This window comes from Syngnathus acus, chromosome 5 (assembly GCF_901709675.1).
Source record: "Syngnathus acus chromosome 5, fSynAcu1.2, whole genome shotgun sequence".
Taxonomy (NCBI): Eukaryota; Metazoa; Chordata; class Actinopteri; order Syngnathiformes; family Syngnathidae; genus Syngnathus; species Syngnathus acus.
This window is the reverse complement of record NC_051091.1, coordinates 8,654,416-8,681,836: the sequence shown is the minus strand read 5'-3', so window position 1 is coordinate 8,681,836 and position 27,421 is coordinate 8,654,416. Positions and strand designations below refer to the sequence as shown.

General features: G+C 40.5%; 2 protein-coding genes across 3 annotated transcripts in view; both read left to right on the top strand.

Annotated features, from left to right (window-relative positions):
* Nucleotides 1-11,684, top strand: part of srgap3 (SLIT-ROBO Rho GTPase activating protein 3) — a 32,261-nt gene extending 20,577 nt beyond the window's left edge. The window contains exons 8-22 of one of the 2 annotated variants that reach the window (XM_037251028.1): nucleotides 314-415; nucleotides 1,047-1,244; nucleotides 1,367-1,451; nucleotides 2,868-2,895; nucleotides 3,985-4,015; nucleotides 4,524-4,584; nucleotides 5,088-5,165; nucleotides 5,254-5,388; nucleotides 5,837-5,942; nucleotides 6,290-6,517; nucleotides 6,588-6,661; nucleotides 7,792-7,972; nucleotides 8,054-8,203; nucleotides 8,276-8,591; nucleotides 8,671-11,684. In XM_037251028.1, coding sequence (XP_037106923.1) covers nucleotides 314-415; nucleotides 1,047-1,244; nucleotides 1,367-1,451; nucleotides 2,868-2,895; nucleotides 3,985-4,015; nucleotides 4,524-4,584; nucleotides 5,088-5,165; nucleotides 5,254-5,388; nucleotides 5,837-5,942; nucleotides 6,290-6,517; nucleotides 6,588-6,661; nucleotides 7,792-7,972; nucleotides 8,054-8,203; nucleotides 8,276-8,591; nucleotides 8,671-9,117 — 2,220 coding nt within the window. In that variant the 3' untranslated portion in view covers nucleotides 9,118-11,684. Of the gene's footprint in view, nucleotides 1-313; nucleotides 416-1,046; nucleotides 1,245-1,366; nucleotides 1,452-2,867; nucleotides 2,896-3,452; nucleotides 3,556-3,984; nucleotides 4,016-4,523; nucleotides 4,585-5,087; nucleotides 5,166-5,253; nucleotides 5,389-5,836; nucleotides 5,943-6,289; nucleotides 6,518-6,587; nucleotides 6,662-7,791; nucleotides 7,973-8,053; nucleotides 8,204-8,275; nucleotides 8,592-8,670 lie in introns of both variants that reach the window. The other variant, XM_037251027.1, reaches the window with a different exon arrangement.
* Nucleotides 11,685-15,470: 3,786 nt separating this feature from the next.
* On the top strand, nucleotides 15,471-26,761 carry rad18 (RAD18 E3 ubiquitin protein ligase). Its single transcript, XM_037251382.1, has 13 exons — nucleotides 15,471-15,612; nucleotides 15,961-16,039; nucleotides 16,239-16,300; nucleotides 16,759-16,829; nucleotides 19,550-19,896; nucleotides 20,449-20,548; nucleotides 20,759-20,946; nucleotides 21,112-21,182; nucleotides 21,294-21,354; nucleotides 22,704-22,829; nucleotides 23,158-23,284; nucleotides 23,872-23,913; nucleotides 26,424-26,761. The coding sequence occupies exons 1-13, from the start codon at nucleotides 15,562-15,564 to the stop codon at nucleotides 26,521-26,523; spliced, it is 1,425 nt and encodes a 474-aa protein (XP_037107277.1). The 5' UTR covers nucleotides 15,471-15,561; the 3' UTR covers nucleotides 26,524-26,761.
* Nucleotides 26,762-27,421: the final 660 nt, after the last annotated feature.

The following is a 27,421-nucleotide window of genomic DNA, read 5'->3' as shown; positions in this document are numbered from 1 at the left end:
GATATACAGTATAGGCTACACAACAAACTGATGAATAGTAAGTTTTGAAATAAGAGATGAGAAAAACTGTTCCGATATATTAAAAAGATGAATGGTAATAAAAATTGCTAGCAATACCTCTATTTTGTGAAATAAAGACAATTTAAGATTGACACGTGACGTCGATGCACAATTTGTCTTCGCGGGCCACATCACATGATGTATCTGGCCCCCGGTCCTTGGGTTTGACACCTATGCTCTGTACTGCCAACCTTCCTGCCCAGTTTAAGACATTAACTTCCATCTGCGTCTGAATATTTACGTTCCTTTTTAGGTGTGCCAGGTGAGTGCCCAGCAACCTGTCCAGACCGAGCTCTTGATGCGCTACCACCAGCTACAGTCTCGCTTGGCTACACTGAAGATTGAGAATGAGGAGGTAAGGATTTATGGGGGATTTGTGTCTGTCCAACAGCCCCCTCTTCACGACCCCCCCTCCCCCCCATGACAGAGAAAGGTCTGTCTGCCATTCCCTGGAGCCACAGAGCAGGGCCGCATCACCATCTGTTCTCATTGCAATTACTCTACACTGACCCCCCACTGGCTGGAGCTGAGAATTTATTTAGTGCCTTGTCACTGTGCCAGTGTTGTTTTCAGTTTGCAAGTGTGTGTTATGTTGATGAAGCGAGGGCTTTCTCATCAAAAAGCGTCAGTCGCAAAAGGTGCAAATGGAGGTGATAATAAGCCCTGTTCCTGTGCCAACTGCTGTTCCTCTCCTTCCTCACCGTGTTTTCTGTTCTGTGCAATAATGGATGGGGTGTGCCATGACTCCAAATGAGCTTTATCAATCTATGCCTTGCTCCAAAAATATGTATGCATTTGTACTCCTGAATTTTTCTCCTTTATTCAGATGTGACTTGCTTTTCATGTCACCGCAACGAAAATGATATTTTAGCTCGCCCTTGCAAATAAGGTCACTTATTATTGTCAGGCTTTTTTTTTCCTCCTCAAAGCCTGAGTAGGCGTTGCTTGACTTGACATCCTTTTCCACGCTTGCTTTTTCGGTGCAGGTGAGAAAGACCTTGGACGCTACCATGCAAACTCTGCAGGACATGCTGACAGTGGAAGATTTTGATGTGTCAGACGCCTTCCAACATAGCCGCTCCACTGAATCCATCAAGTCCCTGGCTTCCGAGTCCTACATGAGCAAGATGAATGTAGCAAAGAGAAGAGCCAACCAACAGGAGACTGAAATGTTCTACCTCTCAGTGAGTCCATTTAATGCTCGCCGTGACATCAAATTTCAATTGTATAGCGGTTCGATTAGAATTTCCATGATGCGGGATTAGAGGAGCCAATCGCTCATTATCATCTTAATCTCTTTTTTTAGAAATTCAAGGAGTACCTGAATGGCAGTAATCTCATCATTAAACTGCAGGCCAAGCATGACTTACTGAAGCAGACCCTTGGCGAAGGTAAGATCTTGTAAACGTGACTCCTCACTGTCCCTACAGTGCTTACTGGAATTCCCTTTTTGCTGCTAGTTAAGCCCACAAAGGGATTAGAAAAAAAATGACAAAGCGATTCTCCCCCCCCTCCTACTCCCATGGGTACCCTGATCACCTCAACCGTGAACATTTTACAGCCAATCAATCACAAAGTCCATCTTCATCTCTGCAGCTGCTCCTGCATCAAGAGCTTTCCTAATAGACCAGCACAGCAGACAGCTGAGGGTACATCGACTGCCTTGATAACATATTCAGTCTTTCTGCTTTTTGAGCTTCAGTGCAAACAACCTCACATTATACAGCCGCTCTCATCCATCTTTGGGTAGATTTGTTTACCTTTGCGGCGGGCGGGGGCAGCAGAGAGCACGTGAACGCGGCATATGGCGTCTCCAGGTACCGCCTGAGTTTAATTATTCAGATGATCAATCAGCACTGCGCTGTGCTCATTAGCTCGCCGCTTCTTGTCCAAACTGTCGCATCTGTGGGGTTGCGTGTGAGCATGTCAAACGGTACAAGATGAAACCGCGTGCCACACGGCGCCTAATGAAAACATCATGTCATGCATTTGATACTAAATGCTACATAAAAGGTCCACAATATTTTTATTGTACAATTTGCACACTCAGTGGACATTTTTATTGGACACTACAATGAGAGCCAATATAAAATTCAGCCTTTGGGAAGATAATACCATAAGCCCTCAGTCTCGGTTTGAAGCAGACTCATCTTTGAAGTGTACAATTGTGCGGTTGGTCAACCAGAGATAAACATGGTAATCAGTCAGTGGAATGATGTGTGGGAAACTTGCTGTTTATTTGGCCCCATATGCCACAATGATGTATGGAGAAGTGGCGAAGCTCTCGCTGTGATTATCCATTGTGGCTTGGTGTGAAAAGAAAATGTTGAAGTACTTTGGTGCCATTGTTGCTTTTATTGCACATGGACTCCCTTGCAGCTCAGTTTAAGAGAACCCACCTGGTCACTTCGGTTCTTTTGTAACATTTTGTTTTGATAAGAGCTCAATATTTACAAGTTTGTTAATGCTGAGTGTTATTGTGAACTACAGCAATGTTTTGGGGGAGAAAGAAACAGCAATAAATAAAAAAAATCTTTTGCTTCAACAAAAGGCTCAATGAAGCGGCACAGTCATTGTTCAGAGTCACTGCTGGTGGACCCCCGCATCCCCCTCTCACCGCCCCTCCCTCTCGCCATATACTCCAGGTCCCCCGAGGCTTTATCGTCTATCGCTAAATAGCATTGTTCACCCGATGGCGCTTTTGGGGCGCCATTTGTCCTTCTCAGAGTGGACACTGCAGTCTGTTTTAATATATTCACTTCCAGCACTAATATAAAACATTTCCCTCTTGTGTGTCTTTTCCTCAGGGGAAAGAGCCGAGTGCGGAACCACAAGGTAAGTTCAGTTTTCAAAGCATCTGTTTATTTCAGCAATCCCCAGACTTTAGGAGTTTTCAAAGCTGCTGCCAAAGAGATACGAGCAAAAAAACTAAATTGGATTTTTTATTTTATTATAATCTTTTTTTAATGAGTTTTTATGCTGCTTATCTCATTTTTATAACCGGTTTTCGATGTTTTCATTCTGACAAATGATAAAGATTCTTTGACCTTGCTGACAGGATGCCTTCAAAATAAAATTCTTTGACTCAGCTTGAGTTGAAATATATAATTAAACTCTGCTAAATTAGTAACCTTATGACTGTGTCAATCAAAACTGAGCGCCATCTTTTTTAAGACACATTATATTGTGCAGGTGTACCTAATACGTTATCCAATCAGTGGACTTTATCTCATATACATAATAGAATCAATAAGATTTGTTTCGTAACAGCCGATTAAAAAAAAAAAACTTTTGTCTAAATACCTCTTTGTCCCCAATTGTAAATTTTCCGTCTTAGCTTGAGGTTTCTAAATATTATAGCGATGATGATCCTTTTGTCCTTCGTTTCCCAGGCCCCCCACCCTCCCCCCTAAACCCCAGAAAATGCGGAAGCTTAGACCACGCTCGGTCTATAACCATAAGCTGTTTAATGGCAATTTGGAGAGCTTCGTCAAGGTACCCTCTTGTGCTCCGAGGGATGGGGCCAGCCCCAGCCTCTCATCTTCTTGCTCTTCCTCATTTGAGCCTTTTGTTCCTCCGCCTTGCCGCGGCCCTTCGTCATGACGTAACCTTTGATTAACCTCTAATCCTCTTCCTCCCTTCTGCGGCGCTGCCAGCGCAGGCGGAACGGCCGTCAGCCGTCTCTTTATTCACACGCAATTTACTGTCTCTGCCTCACAAATGCGGTCACTTCTTTGGGTGGAAGGAGACATCTTGCTTTGTCCCTCACTGCACACGTGTGGCTTCCCCCTGTTGTTCAGTCCTTACGCTTTACCTTCTTTAACCTCACGAGGATCTCATTCCTCATGATTGCTTATCTAACGGTTTGCTTTTTTTGCCCTCCTTTTTCTGCTATACCCAACTGTGCTATGCTGCTTTTGTCAGAGGGAGAAGGAATGCCCGTGCTCGCATCCAGGTACCTCTCTGAGAATATGTACTCACTGGCCATTTCATTAGGTGCACCTCTAATGGGCTCCAAATCTTTATTGGAACAGTGGAGAGAGCATGTTCAGTCTACTCAAAGATGTGTTAATTAAATCATGTTTGTGATTGTGAAAAAAAAGAAAAAATGAAATGGGAGGATGACTTCAAAGAAAAAGCTAAATTAATTAATTAACAAAAAATACACCTTACTTGTATATGTTTTTTAAATATTTTTAATATTCTCAAATAAATAAATATAAAAAGTCAGAGCACTTCAGTAGAGAATATTTTAAGACTGTGACAACTCTCATAGGTCATATGTATGTTTATGCAGAAGTGTCTAATGTTGTGGCCACTGAGAATCGCAAATCAAATTTCCCAATTGTGATAGACTACTTGCTGCTGCTTCAGCTGGCTTGAATGAAGCATCCAACTGCTTTTCTTATTTCTCATTATTTCCAATTAAAAACGGACTACAATTTTTTTTCCTCTTATTTCAGGATTCAGGTCAAGCCATTCCTCTTGTGGTTGAGAGCTGTGTCAGATACATCAACCTCTACGGTAAGGCTCACGTTGTGCTAGGCTGAAAAAGAACAAATAAAAGACAAGCTACTGTAAAGTGTGTTTGTGAACTCTCGTATGACGCATTCGAGTGTTTGTAGCTTCGTAAATAGCCGCGGGTGCCCGGGCTTGACCTGCTCCCCCGGGGATTCGACAAGCTCGTAACAAGGGATCACGCACACACAGTTATGATAGCCCCCCCCCCCCTGCATGCACCAGTCTATGCTTTCTGTTGTCTTCCACCCCCTTCCCCCACCTTTTTATAGCTCCACCCCGTCTACCTTCACATCTGTCTTCAGCTCATTGCTCTAGCCTGCAGGCCTCTTCCCTGAATCTGGACCTAATGAAACTCCAGAAAACTGATTAGTAGCCCTTTAACTGGAACCACATGCTGGCGGCTAACAGAGAGGCCTGCTCCTGAAGCAAAAAATCAAATATCTCCATTTAGGTCTACATTACATTGCACGCTTCATGTTTGTTTTTCTGCTATATCTTCCCGTCAGGCCTGCAGCAGCAAGGCATCTTCCGAGTTCCTGGATCACAGGTGGAAGTGAATGATATCAAAAATTCATTTGAAAGAGGTGAGAGGCTTCTTATCATCATGTCATCTACGATTAATGTTCCTGGAGCTCATTAGCCGTTGAACGCTTGATTGTTATGATTCATCAGGAGAAGATCCCTTAATAGACGACCACAATGAGCACGATATCAACTCAGTGGCAGGAGTGCTTAAACTCTACTTCCGAGGCCTGGAGAACTCCCTCTTCCCAAAGGAACGTTTCCTGGACTTCATTTCAACCATCAGTGAGTCACTACGCAATTCAAAGCCAGAGCGACTGAATCTGTGTGTGTTTGTGTGCAATCAAAATCGCCAAAGGGGAAAAACAAAGTTTCCGAGACTCTCGGTTGATGCGAGAGAAGTCAACACATGGAAGCAATCCGAACCCCAGCGCTCCCTCTGTAATACTTAGCAGAGAGCCAGTAGGAAGAGAGAGAGGCGTGATAAATGTGTCACAGGCTGGAAGGCAGACGGGTGTATCAAAAAAAATGCTAGCTTAAATAGTGTCACTCGGTACAAACAGGAATGTCACATGTGCAATATGGAGACGAAAAAAAAAAATCAAATAAAGTGCGACAACATATTGACGGATTTCCTGTTTGTTGTTTTAATTCACCAATTGAAATTGGTGAAAATAATTCTCTTGGACACTGGCTTTAAATTGTTACCATGTGGCCTAATGTTGTGTTTCAGAGTTGGAGTCGGGAGCAGAGCGAGCACGTCACATCCAGCAGATTGTTGTGACGCTGCCTCGGACTATCATCATTGTCATGAGATACCTTTTTGCTTTTCTCAATCAGTGAGTTTGGTTCTTACATATGAGTCATTTCTTTGCACACTTATATCATTGATATGAACAAATTTGATCTGGGAAGTTTTTCATCAAGATCGTTTTAAGTTCTTCTTGGCCAAAGCTTCCAAGCATATCTTTATGAACATTGCTTTGTGCACTGGGCTGTGGTCAAAGCTTACAATGTTCCAATGTGTCAAGTGACTTAGGGTGAGCTGTGAGTTCTAGCTCAAATCATAAGTAATTTCAAGGTGATTCTGAATCTTTCCAACCAGCACCAAACAATCTGAGTATTGGAAATAAAATGATCTCCATGTCAGCTGAGATATGATTGACATATTTTCTTTGTGCCTCAGTCTCTCCCAATACAGTGACGAGAACATGATGGATCCATACAACTTGGCCATCTGCTTTGGTCCCACGCTGATGCCCATTCCTGACAGCCAGGACCCGGTGTCATGCCAGGCGCATGTGAACGAGGTCATCAAGACTATCATTATACACAATGAAGTCATCTTTCCCAGTCTACGGGAACTGGACGGCCCGGTCTATGAAAAATGCATGACTGGAGGAGAGGAATACTGGTGAGTGAACTGTCAGAATATCATAGGTAACCAGAAATCACATATTTAAATGTCCAATTTATCACTGCAGTGACAGTCCTCACAGTGAGCCAGGAACTCTGGATGAAGCCGACAATGGAACTGAACCCCACACGAGTGATGAAGGTCAGCGGCATTGTAGTCGTCACTGTTAATTGCTCAAGATTTCCGCATTTTATACTGCTTCCTTCCATCCATCCATTTTCTGAATCGCTTATCCTCACTCGCTGGCTATGAGTAAGTGATGGAGGTGTTTTGCTTATCTACTCAGACCCAGACGATTTTATTTAGCCAGTGAAAACACAACATTGTATAAGCAGATTACCACATTTAAAATGTCCATGCTGTATTTTTTTATTAATTTATAACATTATCTTTATTGAGGGAAAAAAAAACTTTTTGCATGTTTGTTTTGTACTTAGCAATGGATGTTTTTATTTAAACTGTCAATTCAGCCCTAGTGGTAAATATGATTGAATTTGACATGAGTTTCTCTTTTTATTCTTCACTCTCCTCCCTTCATCTCTGCTTGCCCGCTCTTTGTTCGAATCAGCAATTCTCTCGGGACTTTTGCAGAATATATTTTTCTCCGTGCCGTGGATCCACAAATTGCATAATGGACATGATTCTATCAGGGGCTCTTTCAATAACAACCTCATGTCTCAAAATCTCTTGTTCAACATGACTGGAAATGTTCATTGTCTGATGTAGATCATTCTGAAACATCTGCACATTTTGTAACTGTTATTTTTAACATAGATTCAGTTAGTACCAAAATGATTCCATCGTCCATCAATTATATAGTATTATTTAGTATTTTTGTTTTTTTGGTGGCAAGAGACTGATAAAGTACAACAATTAAATTTAAAACTTTGTATATTTTCTTAATTTGAGCATTCTTAGGACAACGTCTTACGATTATTATACTAAATATTTATTGAACAGATAACGTTTTATTTCATTTAGAATTTTTTTGTCCATGGTGTAAATCATTTGGGACCTAATATTTGCTGAGACGGGAGCAGCATTAATTAACTATTACTGACCTCTACTGGTTGGATGCGAAAAATGCATTGACATTTGATACGCCTCCATTATTGGTATTTTGTGTTAAAATGACTTGGGCAGTTATATGAGGAAGCTAAAAATATTTTCTTCCTGAAATATTAAGTAACGATTGTTACGCTACCTTCAGATTTGACACTCGTATTGTATTTGATTTGATTGCTTTTGTTGTATTGATTTATTATTTTCAGAGGTTGAACAAATCGAGGCCATCGCTAAATTCGATTACGTGGGCCGCAGTCCGAGAGAACTGTCGTTCAAGAAGGGAGCGTCTCTGCTTCTCTATCACCGTGCATCCGAGGACTGGTGGGAGGGCCGACACAACGGCGTGGATGGGCTGATCCCTCATCAATACATCGTCGTGCAAGATGTGTAAGTAACTTTCTCCATTTAGCTGTTGACTTTGTATTTATGCTGCAATCCATCCTGACTAGCAAGCTACTACTCTCTCAGGGATGATGCCTTCTCAGATAACCTCAGTCAGAAAGCGGATAGTGAAGCCAGCAGTGGGCCACTACTGGATGAAAGAAGTTCCTCCAAAAACGACGGCCCCTCACCATGTGAACAATCGCCTGATTACAATTTTGGAGGCGTCATGGGCAGGTCAGTGAAATCAACCCCTTCTCTTTTTATGCAGCTAAGGTTTGCTGTGTGACAAAATGTGCCTCCCCGCAGGGTTCGCTTGCGTTCCGACGGAGCAGCCATTCCTCGCCGTCGCAGCGGGGCAGACACTCAGAGTCCAACACGAGTACCCGACACTCCTCCGCGGGCCGCTGCCTGTCCCAGCAGTCCTCGCAAGATGTCCGTCAACAAGGCGCGTATGGAAAGCCCAGAAAAAAAGCGACTGGGGACCTTTGGTAGTTCCGGAAATATTAACTATCCAGAAAGGAAGGTCTATCCCGAGGGCCATCCGCTGAGGCCCGTGTCAGGGGCCACACGCCATAGCAGCCTTGGGGACCACAAGTCACTGGAAGCCGAGGCTCTGGCTGAGGTGAGGCTGGCATGTCAATTAGCACCTCTGCTATTTCCTGTGTTTATGTTCTTCATATGTCGGTTCTTGCCTTGAGCAGGACATAGAGAAGACCATGACCACGGCGCTCCATGAGCTTCGTGAGCTGGAGCGGCAGAACTCAGCCAAGCAGGCTCCCGATGTGGTTTTGGACACCTTGGAGCCCTTGAAGAACCCGGTTAGCTCAGAACCTGGCAGTCCCTTACACACCATCATGATCCGCGACCCAGATGCAGCCATGCGCCGGAGCAACAGCTCCACCTCCGAGATGATGACCACCTTCAAGCCGACGCTCTCGGCCCGGCTCGCCGCCGGCGCTCAGTTGCGCCCGCCGCCCATGAGGCCGCTGCGTCCCCCTCCCACCCAGCACCGCTCCAGCAGTTCTGGTTCTTCTGGGGTGGGCAGCCCGGCTGTAACGCCCACTGATAAAATGTTTCCCAGTAACAGCACGGCGGCCGGGTCCGGTATGAATGTGGCCAACGATGCTGACAAATCTGGCACCATGTAGCGAAGGTCAAATAAGAGGGCTGGAAATGGGACTGCAACTCTTGAATAATATTTTCGGCTACCTAGTTTAGAAAACAACGCAGCCTTTTATTTGCGTGATCAATGCTCCACTCCAGTTAGTGACGAGGGAGGAGGGGGTAAAAGAAAGTATCATTTTGAGGTGCAGTGTTCATATCAGAGGAGCTGCTAGTATGATTTCTTTCTAAAAATAAAAACAAGTTGCAGGGGAATTTCCTGAAGACATCGTTTGGCTTTAAACGCTCGGGGCCATGTGTGGCAAACTGATGCTTTATCTCTGTTTTCTGCCTGACTTAACGCATATCTGTAGGAAGCTGCCGTAGTGAAGGGTTGCCATGGTGATGCAGATGGGGAGAGGGCTGCAGAGGTGTGATAGGTTCAAGCTTTGCCTTCTTTATAACAATACACATGCATGAGCATCATGCATATGTATCTGCTTTTTACCTCAAGAACAACTAACAAAAATCTGCATCCATGGAGTCAGATTATGGACAATTGGATTTTCCCCAGTGCAGTTTGAATGCATCATTTGGATTGGTGAAGATGTTCAGGCACACTGGGGAGTTGAGGGAGAAAAACACATTTGCGACAATGTGTTTGTAAACCGGTGGAGGCGGACAGTGGTGCATGTGCTGTAACAACAACTGTCCGGCATGTGCGACCAGAATGACAAGACACAACTAATGAATCCACTAATTGTTAGAATCCTCAAATATGTAAATATAGCAGGGATTTTTTTTTTCTAAATGTTTTGATTTTGTACAGACTCAATTTCAAAAAAGGAGATCGTTGACATGAAGGGAACTTAAAAATATCTCAACCAAACAACCCTTGTAATCATTTTCAATTTATTCTCTGTCTTTGTGAAATCATCAAACCTGCTGTTGTGCGTGTTTGAATCCAGTTGCTGAGTGTGCTGTACTAAACTGATGGCTGGATGGGTTCACCGTCATATTCTTCATAAAAGTCTTCATTTGAAAAACTTGAATTTCAGAGCAGCACGGAGGAATAATGAGATCGGGGTTCCAATGTGGGCTCCTTCCTTCTTGTGTGGAGTTTGTATGTTCTCCCCATGCACCATCTTCCGTCTGTAGGACAAAAACATTCATGCTTTGAAGACTTGAGTGTGAGGAGCAACATGGGTGAGGAGAAGCAAGATGGATTGATGCCATGTCTCGTGTTCTACTTAGAGATTTGTTACATCGAGAGAAAAAAAGTACAACACAGACGTTACAAAGAGGACCCACAGCACCACACTATCAATTAAGTTCAATTTATTAATAACATCAAAGCTCTTCTGAATGATGCAACATTTGTTAATTCAGCTCTAATTTTTCGAAGTGTAATGACTTATCTCTTATTATAGAAACTCTGGAGTCAAAGTCGTACTGCATGCTTTCTGGTGTAATGTCAGCACTGTTGATTAAATGCTTCCATGATTGGCTTTGGCGGATAAAACCTTGACTCAAAACTATTTGATTCTACCTGGCCTCATATTGATCACTTAATCCGTTTACAGGAAAATGTACAATACTCAAGCATGCAAACGAAGCACTTTCTCAATGCAAAATATTTGATTTCCTACCAAGTACTGCCAAAAATAGAGCATCCCCACCTTTCTCAAGTTATACTAGGCATCTGCTCCCCCTGATGGTTATCGATGGTACTGCCTTGTCATCAGCAGTCCATTTTACGCAACCTGTAAAAAGATATACTGTACTGTACTTTAGTTATGTGTGTCTTTATCAAACATGACTTTTGCCCCTATAAAATTGTATGTACAAAATATGAGAATATTCAAAAGAGACCACAAAAAATACAGGAGAATCGTGTTTGTCAGTTTTATTTATACAGCTATGTGCAAATGGATGTCTAGAGTGCCTTTTGTGCACTGCATTGATTTTTTTTTTTTTTTAACTTTTGTATTACTTTTTTAATATTATTTGTCATATTTATTATGAATGTTACTTTTCTATGATTACCTTCAATTGCTCTTTTTGCAATAATTTGTCCAGGGTCATTATGAACTGTTTTTCCCGTGCTGAGTGACAGATAAAAAAAATAGATTTAAATACCACTATGCACCTAATCTACTGGTTAGCAAATTCAGTAGAGTTTTCTCAGAATATTTATTGCATCTTGTTGTTTTCCCGGTGACGTGTCTGTGCTGTGCCTGAGCCATAGATTCATCTTTTCCTTCTTGAACAAAGCAAACACATTGCAGTGTTGCTGGGTAACGCACGAATGAGGGTTCCTGCTTGTAGAGCTTAAAAGGCAATTGTGTTTTCTCTACGTGTGATGTAAAAAGTCATTTTCTCTCGATTGCGGAGCTGGTGCGATAATACAATTAAAATAATAATAATAATACAAAACACTTCTGTTAGAGAGACAACTGTGCCTGTCTTGTGATGATGGAATGTGAGTTGTTGTCAATCTTCTCTTTAATTGTATGTCTAGTGGTGAGTGTCTGGTTAATTAGAAACCTGTGATATACCTTACCACTAAGAGGATGAAAAAAATGTGCATCCAAATAAAACCATTAATGCTCAATGGTCTTGTTTGGGGAATTATTTACTTCTATATACAATGTACACTACAGTACTAAACATTTCCACAAAAAAACCCAATCGAGAACAAAAAGTACAGTGTATAAAATATATAGAAAATATTAAAGGTAGGCTATACATATATGTATAAAAAATACAAATAAATCGCTCACTAAAAATATTTTATAATTTGTTTTATTAAGATCTAGCATGCAGTTTTTGTTGTGGCCACAAGGTAGCGATCGCGCATCAATACAATGTATAAAATTCTGCGAGGGTGTCTCGCTTAGTGAAAGCACCTGGAAGGCAACAATCCAGTCAATGCTCAGAAAACGGAATCCTGCATAAATTAGACGATTGCATCTCTCTTGGAAATTGCCTTTAAAGTTCGCTCGTTAGAGTGACATAGCATTAACAAAATCCAATTTGTTCCACCTGACAAAACCAACAACATGTCCAACAAACAGCTTAGCTCTCCCAAGGAGCACAAATCTGTTGTTGTTTAGGAAGAAACCTCCACATTGAATGCATTCAATTAAGGCGATATATGTTTGGGAAACCTGAGGAAGATTGTTTTTTCTTACTTTTTAATGATTCGTCAAAATGGTTGAACAAGGCCTTGCCGTTGGCCGTATTTGTTCCATAATTAAAACAAAAACCAGCGCAAACAGAACAATAACGGATAATCAATTAGCGCAAGTCACAGTGGAACAAAATGATCGTAAATGTACTTCCTGCCTCTACCTTTACCTCCTTGACCTCATCAACATGGCGTTTCTCTTCAATTATGGGCCCCCTGGGCCCGACTGGTGAGCCGGGCGATCATTCATTTGCCTAATCACAATGAAATCGTGTAAACAAGTGGAAGTCATGTTTAATTTATATCATTTATTTCATTTCCTTGTGCATGTTTGCGTGGTAAGTAGCGGCTTGTATTTTCAGGTGAATCCCATTAAGTGATAAACCGTGTGATGATGAAAACAACCTAGCATTTTCATTATAAAGCGCTCAGTTAACATGATTGCACCATCTGTTCTTCCTAATTTGTACGTGACTCTAGAATTATGTATTATTTATATAATTCTCAAGGTGAAATGGAGAAGATTTGGATAGCATGCGCCCTGCGATTGGCTGGCAACCGGTTCAGGGTGTCCCCCGCCTACTGCCCGATGACGGCTGGGATAGGCTCCAGCACACCCGCGACCCCCGTGGGGACTAAGCGGTTCAGAAAATGGATGGATGGATAGCATGCCTCCTTCACAGTCAATGGCTTTTGGCACTTGACTTCCCTGCATGCAGTTTGGTCTCGCTCTTTTTGTTTATTTTCTCCACGCGTACTCACATATTCCAAAAACTTGCATTTAGATTCAGCGAGGGTTTTAATTTTTCAATAAGGTGCAAAATTGACACTTGACATGCTGACCGGTCTATGCCGACCTAGCATCAAGCTTAAAGTCAGCCGGGATGTGCTCCAGCTCACCTGTGACCCTAATGAGGATAAGTAAATAAATATTGAAAATCATATAGGTAAACATTGATTTTAACATTTTGCCCCCTTCTTCAACATTTGTGTGTGTGTGTGAGCATCCTCAATGTACAGATATTACCGCCACCTAGAGAACTGAAGAGGAATAGCACATATTTCAAATTTTTTCAATCAATATTTGTTTACTGTTTGGCTTTGTCGATGTTCCATGCTTGTTTTCAAACCATTCCCCATCGTAAAGATCGCAAGATTCCTTGTTGTCATTTGCATCCTGCTAATGATGTTGAAGATCATGTCAACATAAGATGCAACAGACACAAAGCACATGCTAAAAGCATCATGATCTAATCAGCACATATGTTGTTTCATTCCAGATGCATGTTTGGCTTCATCTATTGGGACTCATTTGCTCCAGTTCCGGCCAAGCCGCATGCAGGTCACACCTGTGCACTGCATACAATAACAAGACCGGATCATAACTAACTTGCAAACAGCTTCATTAGGAGTCTCCTCATATGGACTGAGCGATTGAATTCCCAATATGACATTCCATGTTGTTGGCATGCAATGATCTTACATTTTCAAAACTATTTCACAGATAATCTAAGGTTGTCTGGATTTGGATTCATGTGAGGGCTCCATTCCCCTGGGCGTAGGAAAGTTAATGAATTTGTTCCACTGATCCACGGTGTGCCGCTAGAACTTGCTTTGGGCGCACATTTAAGTGGAAACACATTGCTTGCCCCCGCGAAGGCTTTTTATTTCAACAATGCAGAAAGCTGCACGAAATCACCAAGTTAAGTGAATGTTTCTTTGATGTATTTCATATGTGGAATGCTTGATACCATTCACATCAAAGTGCTACACATGCCTGGCTTTAGCTAAGTGCAGCCGAACAGGACGTTTTCCCGGAAGCCGGCTTAATTTTTTGAGATGACACTGCATGGCTCTGTCTGTGAAATCTCTTTGTGCTTATTTATGCTTTTATTGAAAACTGTGAGACAAATAACAAACAACAAAAGCTATTTAATTACATGTTTAGTCTGATCAAATGGAAATGAAATACACCTGTCGGATGGATGGATTTATTTTGTCATTTCTATTTATTATATTAGCATTATGTGTTTCATTCTACAAAAGTGTGCCTTAATCATGTGTTGTTGTTTTTTTCTTTAAATGCCCAATTGGTATTAACCATTTTCAAGCTACACTTATTAAAATGCAGATGAAAGTTAAGGAAAATATGCTGCTTATTATTTGTGGCTTGAATTGCTTACGCACACAAACAAAGGGGAAATTGGCTGATTCTTGAGATGAATTGAAAACTAATGTTTCCCTTCATGATTTGACAAACTATTTGAAACTGATTTGACTGTGCATATTTCACATTATTTCAATTTTGATTGAAGTTCACTGCAATAACCCAACTCATTTTCCATTGATCTAATCCAATGTCCTTTGCAAGGCTGGCAATTCATTTGGGACCTCATTGCAACTTGCCTCGACATCCTTTTATGTCTGCTGTACAAAATCAATGTTGTTTTTGGAGCTGAAGTTGTCCAAGGGGATCTTTTTTGCCTTTTATTTCCCACAATTATGGTAAAATAGCTTTCACTTGTCCGCCGCCTTTTCTACCTTTGAGCTACTCAAAACAACACTCGTCAATTTATTTACTGACGACACAGCATCAGGAGCCACCGGGGGTTTGGTACAGATTTAGTAAATTGCTCCAGGAGACTTCAACAATGACACAGTACTTAACAAGAAAGAGTGTGTTTGTTTTGTTTCTTTGGTGCAGCTGTAAAGACTCAAGAACCACTTCTATTTATCCAATGGCTGCAGAAACGTGATCAATACCACAAGAAATAACCCACAGACAACATAAAAACACTTTCAAGCACAAATTACTTTAATAATAATAATAATAATAATATTTTTCCAGGTGTTGACTCAATCACAGCTGGACTGTTCTGTTTGTCTCATTTATTAATTGTTAATTGTAACTCAAGAATTGTTCAATTTAAAAGTCACGAGCTCAAATGCTTACCCAATCCTGACTTTATAAATATAGTTTTTACGCCAATAATTAAGTGCTGTTTTGATTCACAATTTAATTTGATCTAACAGTCGTTACAATTTGTAACGCACTGCATGCTCATACCTTGATCTATTGATTCAAAAAAATATTATAAAAAGCTCTCTTTGTGAATCGAACTCGTTCCACACCATTGCATAATCACAATAATATTTCGACACAGAGTCCCGGTTCAGACACGTTGACCGAGCGGAAGTGGTCATATGACGTAGTCGGATTTTCGATTTCGAGCGGGTCAAGTTGTTGCGAAACCGATCAAAAGTCCGAGATACGGTGCAGCGGTAGTTTGATTGATGCGATATGGCCTTTCAAACGGAAAATAATCTCCCACCGTGTGTGGTGGCTTTAAAAGTAAGTTTGAGCTGCTGTCAGTACTTTGCGCGCGCGCGTGTGTTTGTTTTGCTAGCTTGTTGGCTAAATTGTGAGTTGATCACAGGAGCTAACGAGGCACCCAAAGATTATTTGACATAAGATGCACAAGATATGTGCTGCCAAGCTTTTCTGGCGTTGCATTCGTCATCTCCAATTAAGTAAGAAACTTAACACAACAATTGCGATCCAGTCTGTTTATCCCTCCATACAACCAATTATAATTGTGATCCGAACCATGTTTTCGTGCTAAGTCATATCTTTGCATGTTATAACAGACGAGTAACTAATACCTGACATGTTTTTTGTTATGTTTCCCCCTTTTGACAGAACGTTGACGCCCTACTCCGATGTCCTATTTGTTTTGATTTTCTCAACACTTCAATGATGACCAAATGCTCTCACAATTGTAAGTACGGCAGTTGTATTTTGTAAATGAATTGTTTTGGTCACCTTAAGAATATAAGCGGTGAACTTTTTTTCAATGCGAGTTTGAAACATTCATAACTTTCTGAGTCTTTAACAAAACTGCAATCATTAGATGGCTTGCTAGACAGAAACAGACAGTGTATGAGAAGGATTATAATTGTCTGTGTTTCATTTCACAGTTTGCTCCTTGTGCATCCGCAAATTCTTTTCTCATAAGCTTCACTGTCCAGTTTGCAATACGGTAAGTTTGAAGCATTTTTCAGGAATCTCATTAACCAATATGAACTGTAATTCCTCCTTTAGAAAAGAAAAAATAACCAAGTCAAGGAAACGTGATCTAATGTTGAAAAACTTTGCAATTATTATCTGTTCGGCTTGTTTTGTCCAACCCCCCAATTTTGAAAATACAGTAGAACCTTCAAAGTGTATCAGCACCAATTTTTAATATTTCCACGAAAAATATGCCTTAAAAAATATTTTCAAACCACTTCACATAATCTTTGAGCGCAATGAAATTATTTGTTTACGTTAGACTTTTTTGGGCCACAATGATAACGTGGCCTTGGCCCGATATAAACCTTCTTAGGCTGATTCAGATATAGGACAGAAACAAGTTCAATTCGTTCCTTGACTGGGCTTGTAACACAATTTATTCGTATCTGTCTTCTGTTATTTAACGTTTACTTCCTCTTCTACTAGCAAGCAACGGAACAAGATCTACGAAACAACCGTTTACTGGATGAATTGGTTGTAAACTTTCAAGCTGGAAGGTAAGCAAACTTGAGATCCAACAAAATTTGTTGGCGTTATGCCGATGTGATGACGCTTAAACTAGAAGTCAGTCTGCCTCTACAGCAAAAAAAAAAAAAGTGATGATGCAGTGGAGGGCAATTCATTTTACAAATGGATGGTGTAAGAAACTGGAAAGGTTGTTAAGGTCTTCTGAGGTCTGCTGTGTGAAGTTCAACATCTGAAACTTCTTATTTGTGATGCCATTTATGGCCACACTCTATCCTTTGCTAAATTAAATTTAGTCTTCTCATTAAGTAACAATATATTTGCAGTTCTTGTCGTGTGCTATTTGTGTTAGAGGACTGAACAGACCTCATAATTTACCCCAATTACTGTCGCAATCAATGTACGAAATCGGATGACAAAGTTTTGCTGTTAGTTTGTAAAAAAAACAGGCACATAATATTGTGCCACTAATTTGTCAGTATTAAAACATTAACCAGCCACTTGTGTCGCCAGAATGATCGATTGTCTCTGTGGTGACAATATTATTAACGTCATAATTTAATGAGGTTGTTATTGCCGGTCGCATTTGCTGTTCTTCTTTTCTAAAGTGGCATATTTTTCTTCAACTGAATCTTTATTTGCAACATTAATCCAGTTGTGACATAAACTACCCTATCTCCCGACTCCTGGCTTCCACATCATTAGTAATTTGCATTTGAGAAGGTGTAAGAAAAACAAACAGGTATTCCAGTCCTGGAATTCATTTCAAAACAAAGGATTTAAGGCATATTCACTGGGGATTTTGTTTTCATTAGCTGAGGTTACGTAAGATTGTATGTTGTTGTTGTATATGCTGTGTAGCTTTGCGGCTCATGTTTGCTTTAAGGCCCCAATGTCAGCAGGCTGCTGCTCTCAAGGAAATTGACGAGTATTTTTAAAGTAAGCGTTGACCCTGACCACATGGTTTGCTTCACTTTCTCCGTCTGCCTGACATATTTTTCTTTTGAATACTCCAGCTTGAATGCCCAAATTTAAAGTTTGATTTCAATATTCTGTGGTGAAAAGCAAAAACTTACTTTGATTTAGGAAGCAGTTTGGTCTGTTGTCACAGATATGTTTTAAAGAAGCTGTCTGAACGATTATTCGATTATCAAAAATAATCATCATTAATTTTAGGATGAATCACTTAATGGCGTTGTACCTCTAAACTCAATTAATAAAAACGTTCCCTACAGTTGAGGCTGAGAGATTAAAATTAAAAATAATTAATTGAAATTAGAATTCTTTTTTTCTTAACAAATACTCTTTTGACTGCCTGAATTTTGAATTTTTTTAGGGGTGTGAGTAGGACTGATTGGTACCCCTCGTAGTATGAGCTAATTGTGTATCCAGCCAAAAAAACACTTTTATTCAGCATCTGTTCTGACAATGAATATAATCTCTTTCATTAGTGGGCATCATTCTGAGCAAACAAGTTAATAAACAAAACAAACTGCCTGAGCTTGCTTCACGACGTTGCATTTTTAATTTTATTTTGTTACCGCAAAACCATTGTTCTTCCATCAATCACCTCGGAGTTATCAAGACTGCAACAACGGTCTCACTTCAGAATGTTGACACCGAATGAGCTCGTGACGCAACTGGTCTTTTAATTTCCTGTCAGCTTGAGTGCCTGAAAATGTGTTTCTGTCAAGAGAGAAAGGCGACTATCTCTATATGAGGTGATTCACTCCACATGAAATTCCTTTCAAATACACATGTGGTGTTTATGCAACGTATTCTGGCAGCACGGTGGAATGTGGTCTTGCCATTTTTTGCATGTTCTTCTCGTGCTTGTGTAGGTTTTCGTAAACATGCGCTTCAGGTAAACGGAAGCCTCAAGTTAATATGTTTTGCACTTTAGGGCTACCAAGTAGTTGAAATATTATTTACTACAGTGTCAGTATTGCACTGAAGTGTTTCTTTACTTTGTCCCAAATTGATGAATGATCCCCATCTACTTCCTGCCACTGACTAATGAACTGTGGATAGAATCTGCTGCAAATCTGGTTATCTTCATACGACTGGATATTTAAAGTGAGTCGAGACTGATTGCACTTTTGCAGAACTCCCCCATCTCTCAGCTAAATGTGACACGTAGATAGGTCTCACTCCATTGAAGACAATGCAGCGGGACCAAAAAAAGATGTGTTCATTTCCAAATTTAAACTCAGATGATGTTTTAATGTCATACAAACATTTGTTTGACTTTTAAGACAACTTCTGAATATCTGTGACCATTGTACTCTGTTCCACATAAAGAATGACATAATGTCCACTTAGTGAGTTTCTCCAATGTCTTGTTTGGAGTTTGGAGGTGCGTACGTACATGTATACGTCCGATGCGTGTCAGTCAAGACTAATGGGCACAATGAGTTCAAATATAAAGTTTTAAATATAGCAAACGGAGCGTTGCACACCTCATTGGTTCCATTTTATTGCCATGTAATGGCCCTGCTGCCATGTGTTTTTCTCTCACCTTTTCAAGATCCGCGACAAAGTGTCGCCTTTTTCATGGTCCGTTGAAAAGGAACATTAAAGTTGGCCTCGACTCATTGATTTGAAAAGTTGAGCAGGATATTTGATGTTTATGTAATCCTGTATTGTTGTGCTTTTGTCAGAAGATCAGAGCTTTCACAAAACTATCTTTTTATTTTCTCCTGTCTCTTTTCCTTGTTGTAATTCCATACACGCGCTTTCTTCCTTTCTCCAGACAGCAATTGTCACAAAGTTATTTTGACTCTCCACCAATATCCCGGACGTACCCCGCATCAGTCAAATGCATATCACCCACAGACAAAGGCCAGAAGTCCAACAGTTCTGTTGTGAGTCACTTTTTCCAGAAGAGACCCAGAAAGACTCCTGTCAAAGTTGTCCAGACTGGACGGACAGGCTGTGCGGACGACGCCGACCTTTGCTCGACCAATGTAAAGGAAGAACCCGTTGATGTGAGGGAAGGCGCACAGCAGGAGGACACAAAATTGTACGACAACAACACAGAGGAAGAGATAGCGCATTCATCCTCATCACCACCAACAGATGTGAAGCCCGTAATGAAAGGTAAAGCTTATCTCCGGCACACAAGGCCGCTTCTGATATTGCCAGTTATGTAACGCCGGCAATCTGGTTATGCGCAAGACATTAGTAGTGTAGCGGTTCACATAGCTGCCATGAGATCAAGCCTTGAAACCGCCACTGCTGTGAACCTGAACAGGGCAGATAATAGGAACTCTTGGCACACTTAGAGATTTTTTTTTGGGCACGAAGAAGTGGAACCTGATACATTGCAAAGTCACCTTCCAAATTTGGCAATGCAAGATGTGCACATTGAAAGGGAAATTGGTTTTGACGGTATTATCATCAAAGCCACTTTCCCTTTCAATGGTATTAAACTACTGTATTCAAAGTTTTGGTTTTATAGTAAATTGTATCATATTTATTTTATTCATATTCGATTTTCTTTGTGTATAGAGAAGTTATTATTTGTGAAATTGAAAACATGGAGTATTTACTTTTCAGATACTGTGCAAATGACAAATGTTCTACTTCACTTTTAATTTTCTTTTTTGGCTGGAATTTATGTCGAGTCCAATTAATGTTTTCTTCTTTTAGTGGAGTGCCCTGTGTGCTCTGTAAGTGTGTCCCAGCCGTTCATCAACAAACATCTGGACATGTGTCTCGCAAGCGGAGAGAAGAAGGGAAGCTTAAGGAGGTAATTCAAACTATAAAACATCATCAAAGTATTTGCTTCCAATGCTTTATAAATACCAAAAACATGTTTTCATTGGTATTATTTCTATCAGACTATATCTGTCAAGTTAAATAGCTCACAGTGAGGAATGATGATATCGTAAATATAATTATATTGTGACACGCATGCAGCCGATTACGCTAACCAATTTCCAATGTTTGTCTGTCTCAGCTCGCTTGGCAAGACGAAGCGCCCGATGGCAAAGCTGGTGTACAACCTGCTTAGCATGCAAGAGTTGAAGCGGAGGCTCAAGGAATGCCACCTATCTGTCAAAGGCTCCCGAGATCAGCTGATCAAAAGGCACAAGGAGTTTGTGCATATTTACAATGCGCAGCGTGACTCGCTCAACCCTAAATCAGGTGAAGCACAGAACGCCTTCAAAGTTTAGGAACGCCAATCTCACATGTGACTTCGGTTCGATTCTGGAGAAGATTAAGGGATTCTGAGAAGCGTAGCTGGATTTGCTTTAAAGCATGCTTGACTTGAGCATCATTAAGTATTTTAAACATATCATTTCTCAACAGTTGAAGAAATAGTTAAAGAGGTGGAAGCCACGGAGAGAATCAAAGCTCAGCTACGTGATAAGGCCAAACCTGTGAGTTCATTGGTTAAAATGTCTTTCCTGTGAAATCTGTTTTGGACTCATTTCATTTTTGTCATGATGTAATGTTTTGAAATTTTAACAATGATGATGTCAAATGTGCAGATTATGGTTATCTCAAAGAATCACTCTGAGGAGGAAATTGAGGAAGTTCACTCAACATATAGTAAGTGATTTTCTTGTTATTCAGTCATTGTTGTCAGTTCTGATGTCTTATAAATTGCATCTATTTCAACTGCATGTGTGATTACTACGGCACACAAAACAGCTTCTGCACTGCACAAGGAATCAAAACAAAATTCAAAGCCCACTAAATTGCCCGACGCCAAAGTTCAACAGACTGCTCATTACTGTAATTAATGGGCTGCAAAATTGCAAGGTGTGTATGGCCAAATAAAACATCATAAATACTAGTATTTGTGATGAAAAAAATAATAAAATAAATTGGGTTTCTGTTAAATCAAATGAATCAAGTACATTTTGGCTCTATTTCAAATAAATAAATAAAAATACAAGAAATGGATGGATGTATAAAACATTGACCTTTGCAAAACTGAACATTAGGATTGCTGTCTGATTTAAAAAAAAAAAAAAAAAAAAAATCCACACAGAAAGAAATTATTGGGAAAGATATATACCGTACTGGTCCATATAAAGCCTTTCCAATATATTTCACAGCCTTAAAGGCTTACGACAAAAAAAAAAACGGATACAAAAAATACTTTGATGGGAGGCACTTTACATGGGAATCAATACGAGTAGTAGGCCATGAAACGGGTCAGGAAGATGTCTTCGATTGCAATAAAATGCAAAATTAGCAGTAGATCTTCATGCCTCTTGTGAGCTGAGGAACAGCTTCTCCTTTGAAGCTCTCTGCAAAGAACACTCATTTTTCCGTCAGACGAGGAGGAAATAATTGCAGGCGTTATCTCAATTGCTAAAGAAAAAAAAATCTTTGATACACCTCTCATCCAATCCTGCCTTGTAACTTCACACTACCGGCCCAAAGTCAATCAAACTCAAATAAAACCTGACCTGGGTCCATTTTTTTTACCTTTGTCAAACACGGATCGCACCGTTGGAGAATGTTTTCCGGCTAACCGTCGTGTTGACAAGAACCTCGAACGAAAAAATCCTTTGAAAATAATTGAAAAATGAACGTGACTCACACAAGGATGCTTCTAATAATAGCTCCACTGGCGTGATAACCCCTTGATTTATCACAGGAGGATGTGGGTGAGTCACAGCCAGCATAACAGATAGGAAACTCTGCAAAGCGCTCGTGCGAGCTTGCAGCCTTTTGTCAAAACATGCCACTTATCATTTGCAGAATCAACAGCTGCTTATTCAACAATATCATCGGCCCTGGAACAATCTGTGATGCATTGCCGTTGTAAACCACAGCCATAATAATCAACATTTTGCTACCAATGACATGATTGACCCCCGCGGCTTAGCAAGTGAACTCGACCACGCAAGTCCAAATGGCTTTCTCGTGCTTCATTATCTTCACAGGGAAGCAGCACAGCAGAGACTTCTCTCGGCTCGTTGCTCAGGTTCGTGGTCGCCTGGATACAACCAGGCAGACTCGGATAAAGGAGGCGGCGGGAGGTGAGGATGCGGAGCAATCGCCTTCGGCAGGTATGAGGAGCCTTAAGGTATTCTTACATTACAAAGGTTTTAAAGCTCCAGATAAAGGTCTCCATGAGTATTTGAAGGGTTTGGAACTTTCCCTTCAGTGACACATTGGCCATGTAATTGAGTTGGAAAGAGTGAGAAATGCCACTATGTTCACTTTTATAATTTGACCAAAGTTAGTCCCGATTTCCTTTTCTAATGCTAATTTACAGTGGTGGAAACTTTTTCTTTAGATTTTATAACACGCCTAATACTATCTCAATAAATTGATGACAAACATTATATATGAAGTCAGAGACTGTGATTAAAAAAAATCATTTGTATTCTTCAGCTGAAGCTGCAAAATCAAGGGATTCCTTGGATATCAAAAATGAGGAGAAAGAGGAAGAAATTGAGCTTTTTCCCAGAGACATTTTTCTTTCAAACAGCTCCACGTACAGTGACGTGTCAGTGAGCAGGTGAGCCTTCCATGAGGTTACATTTGACCCCCCCCCCCAAACTCCCCTTAAAGCCTGAATTTTAAACTTGTGATCCACCTGAGGACATCGCTGGCTGTCCGCACTATGAGAGATGTGTGGCATGGCTGGCAGAATGCTTGGCGGATTTTTTTGCACCCAAGTGCGAAACCACAAATTGACTGCAAAATGTGTTGCTCTCCTTTGCGGGTGCTGATGTGTGCTGTAAGTCATAAGAGCTGGCGGGGGATTTGATAGAAGTCTTTCAAATACAAGTCATGGTCGGAAAATAATATTTGCGCACAACTTGCATTTCCTCATCTTCTCCTGATGTTTCTTGAAATGGAGGGAGCAGAAAATGCGCCAAATCACTTCATCACAGCAGCAGGGAAGCGTTTCACGCCGTGTGTAGATAGTATGACGTTTACATTTTTTATAAGTTTGAGTGTGAAAGTCTGGCACCAATTTAGATTCAGTGCAGTCCAATCCAGCAACTTTATGAAAGCCTTGTGTTGCCACAGTAACTCCACATTATCAGTAAAATTAACTGTTTTTCCTCATTCTTCCATTCTTTCCCCCCCTACCTTCAGTTCACTTTCAGACATCTGTGCACCAGAACCTTCCATAAACGAGTAAGTCTTTTCCACCCTAAAAGAAATAAATCAAATCTAGTTGTCATTGTTTTGGTTTTTCTTTATGATACTTAAATTTATTCTGAGTTATGACATCAAGCATCCATCAAACACTTGCTAAAAAAAAAACACACACATTGCACACTGCTACTAAATACACCACAAACTAATCCAAAATATTTAGGTATGATTTCAGTATTTTACATTTTTCTTGAAAATAATTGTTTTCCAAGATGTCCGTTTACATGCATGCATATGTGCCAAAGACTCTCTAACTTGTACTAACAACCCAGGCTAAACTCAGCTACCCCATAATATGCAAAAATCATTATGAATAACTAAAATTGAGATTTTCTTTTAACAATTGTGTTGTATTTACTGACTGTAAAATTGTACCAAAGTTAGATTTGAATTTAGTTCCTGAGGAAATGTGCATGTGAAATTCACACGTTCTGACAGTTGGTTAGGCTTCAAGCTTCTGTTTTTGAGCTAAACATTCAGAATAATAAATCCAGACTAAGTGGAGACTTGCAGATTGGGTGTGGAGGAGGCATGTCAACTCCACGGAAGGAAGCCGGAAAGAAAAGGACTTAATCTCCACATTTCAGATTGTCGTGGTTGGCGCTCAAGCATTGCATATCGGCCCGTTGCCCGTCCGCTAACCCACTCCGTCATCTTTCCAGCTTCCACTCGTCACGTGGACTTGTGACCCAAATTCCAGTGCTGGAATGCTATTTTTCCTGTCAATAAAGTCAGGGTAAAGAGACATGGGACACCTTGTCATAGGCTGTGAGCTGATCTCAATCTTTACCCCTCCCCTTGTGAGCTTTAAGAGGTTCCACATGTGGCCTTTGCAACTCATTGGCGGTTGTCTCACAGACGTGTTACCTGGGCGACTTGCTCCCGATGTGTTGTCAGGCGGTCCACTAATGCTGCTGGAAACTTTGACCATGAAAATTGTTTTACCTTATATCGGCAAATACTTTAGTGGCATCCACTGTGTCTCAATTAATTGCATTATCCACAAACAATTAGACTCCTCCCCCTTTTTTGTGGCATAATTCAGTACACCATACCATGATTTTGTTGATTGTTTTTCCCCCACCGTTGGATATTTTCCCGTAAGCACAAACGTCTTCAAATCCTTATTGAGAGTTTTAGAAAGGTGTTTTGAATTTCTCCAATACTCCAGTATGTCCTATTTTTGAGCAGCAGGATGACATAAATGAGTCCAATTGAGTTGAATTGACCTCATTTAAGAAAAAAAAAATCAAGATGACATTTCACCACTTGCGTGAAAATAATTGAGAAATTATTTCTGTAGGTCAAATTTGTAGTTTTCCCTCCCTGTCGCCGAAAGGATGGGAATTATTGGAAGACATATGTGTGTGAAGGAATCAGTAATCGTCATTCACTTAGCTGGCATACATTTCTTATCTCTGCAGGGCGGTTTTAAACCACACGAGGAACCAGTTCAATTGTAATTAATTTGCTGTTGACGAAATTGGATGGCTGTTAGTAGAGATAGATGGCAATAATTTTCGGTCGCCCCAACAGCATTTTAATCAAGCACAGATTCACTTGGATTGAATAGGTGCAGAGTTTCTGCTTAATTTAAGCCGTTTCATGTCAGTGGGTTTGTAAAGTCTCGGTTAATTAATAGTCGACTACATTTATCGCTAATCTTATTTAATCTTTCTATTCAAAGAAATATAAGCTTATAGATTTGAACCATAGAAATGATAAAGAATGGGTGATCACTTTGCTGTCATTGGAGTATAATCTCATATCTTGTCAGCGTTATCAAGCGGCAGAACAGAAGTTTTGTTGAAAGGTTTTTTTTTTTCCCGTTGTCATAATTACTGCTGTAATAAACATTTTTGAAATAGTACTGCATAAAAACATAGCAATAAGAATTAAATAGACTGCAGAGAATTAAACAGATTGTGCATCATGATTAATTCATTGCGGGTCTTTCTATTGTGAGCAACTTAGCCACTGGGCGTCAGCATATTATAGTTTTAAACTTACTTTGCATAACTATTGTAAGTGACTTGGTGAGCTCGCTCTATTTTTTTTTCTTGCAGAGGACAAATATATAGATATGTCGCTTAGTATTGTTATATTGTTTGTTTACATGTGTTGCTCCACCTTTTGTGTTAAAATAGCTGTCGCTATTTGGTAGCTTTTCCCTTCATGTGATAGCATTAAGCCGTTAGACTTTACGTCAGTGTTTTAAATTATGTTTAGTTGGACCGTAAACATCAACTGTGACGCTTATTATATACACCGGCCTGTTATATTGCACATAACGTAGTAAATGCCAACGTTTAAATGTTTATTGCAGAGTTGTGTAATTAAAGGCTCTTTTTTGTTTACCTCAAAACAGTTAAGCATCTGCTTCGCTTATGGTCCAATAAAACTGTCGTCTTCAGGATATGTCTTTTAGGAGAGATGTTGCATATTTCCCAATACCCAATTTGAAATTGACCAAATGTTCTTCTGAACAGTGTCACAAAGTTGACGTCTGTCAAAAAGCGGACGTCTCGCTCCCGGGAAAACATGGATGCTTCATTGACCGCTTTGGAGAAACGGCGCCGTAAAACGTGACCAGGGATTTATCCAAGATAGTGAACTAAAGGCTGAACACGTATGAGACCAAACTTGATGCATTATCAAGAGCATGTTTGGTTGACGCTTTTTTAACATTGTGATTTGTGTGGTTACATTTGTTACCTTGCAATCCACTGTACATATGTCTAAGTGGCCCTCTGTTACTGTCTCTACGATGGATTTTAGTCCAAATAAATAAATAATAAATAAAGGAACTGTTATTGAACCAATTTCACTTTAGTGAGCAATTTTATTTCGAAACTGTAGTAGAAGTAAATATATAGATGGAGTTCTGTCTTATGAGCGTTCACTCACTCAATTTTGATTTTATCCTCTGATGGAAAAAATGACTGAGGTCACTGTAATTCAATCAATCCAATGCTGATGGGAAGCCGGGGTCAAAGCAAGGGTGTCCCCCACTTGCGGAGGGGATGTGGTGTTTATGTAGATGTGAATGAGGGACAGGTTGAGAGAACTTAATCTTGATTGAAACCAGAGTTTGCCTGGAGCCTGGACAAAAAAGCATCGCTCCAGACTCTTATCGCTCCCATCGGGCCGAGCACAGACAAGCCGACGGACAAAAGCCCAACTCGTATCTACGCTGCTCATTACACCTCCTCTGATCTTGTCTCCTTTGACTTCTCCTGAGCCGAATGGCTGTTTACCTTACTTAGCATGGGTTGTACTCCCGCTTGGAACAGCACTCGGGGTCCTGAGGAGCTCCCGATTGTGATGTTTCAAAGAGACGCGGCATCAAGACCTAACAAGAATTTTATCCACATAATGGTCTCGACCTGCAGCCGTGGATAGGAAGCCAGCGTGTCCATTGTGTGGCCCGGCTGAAGGATCATAAACCTCATAACTATGTGAGAATTATATGTCGCGTCTCTCTCAA

What these genes read in the sequence shown, in the direction of transcription:
- rad18 (XM_037251382.1), top strand. Translation starts at nt 15,562, where the DNA reads ATGGCCTTTCAAACGGAAAATAATCTCCCACCGTGTGTGGTGGCTTTA. An exon ending in GACCAAATGCTCTCACAATT is followed by an intron (nt 16,040 to 16,238) that starts GTAAGTACGGCA and finishes TTCATTTCACAG; the next exon opens with TTTGCTCCTTGTGCATCCGC. An exon ending in GGAGCAATCGCCTTCGGCAG is followed by an intron (nt 22,830 to 23,157) that starts GTATGAGGAGCC and finishes TGTATTCTTCAG; the next exon opens with CTGAAGCTGCAAAATCAAGG.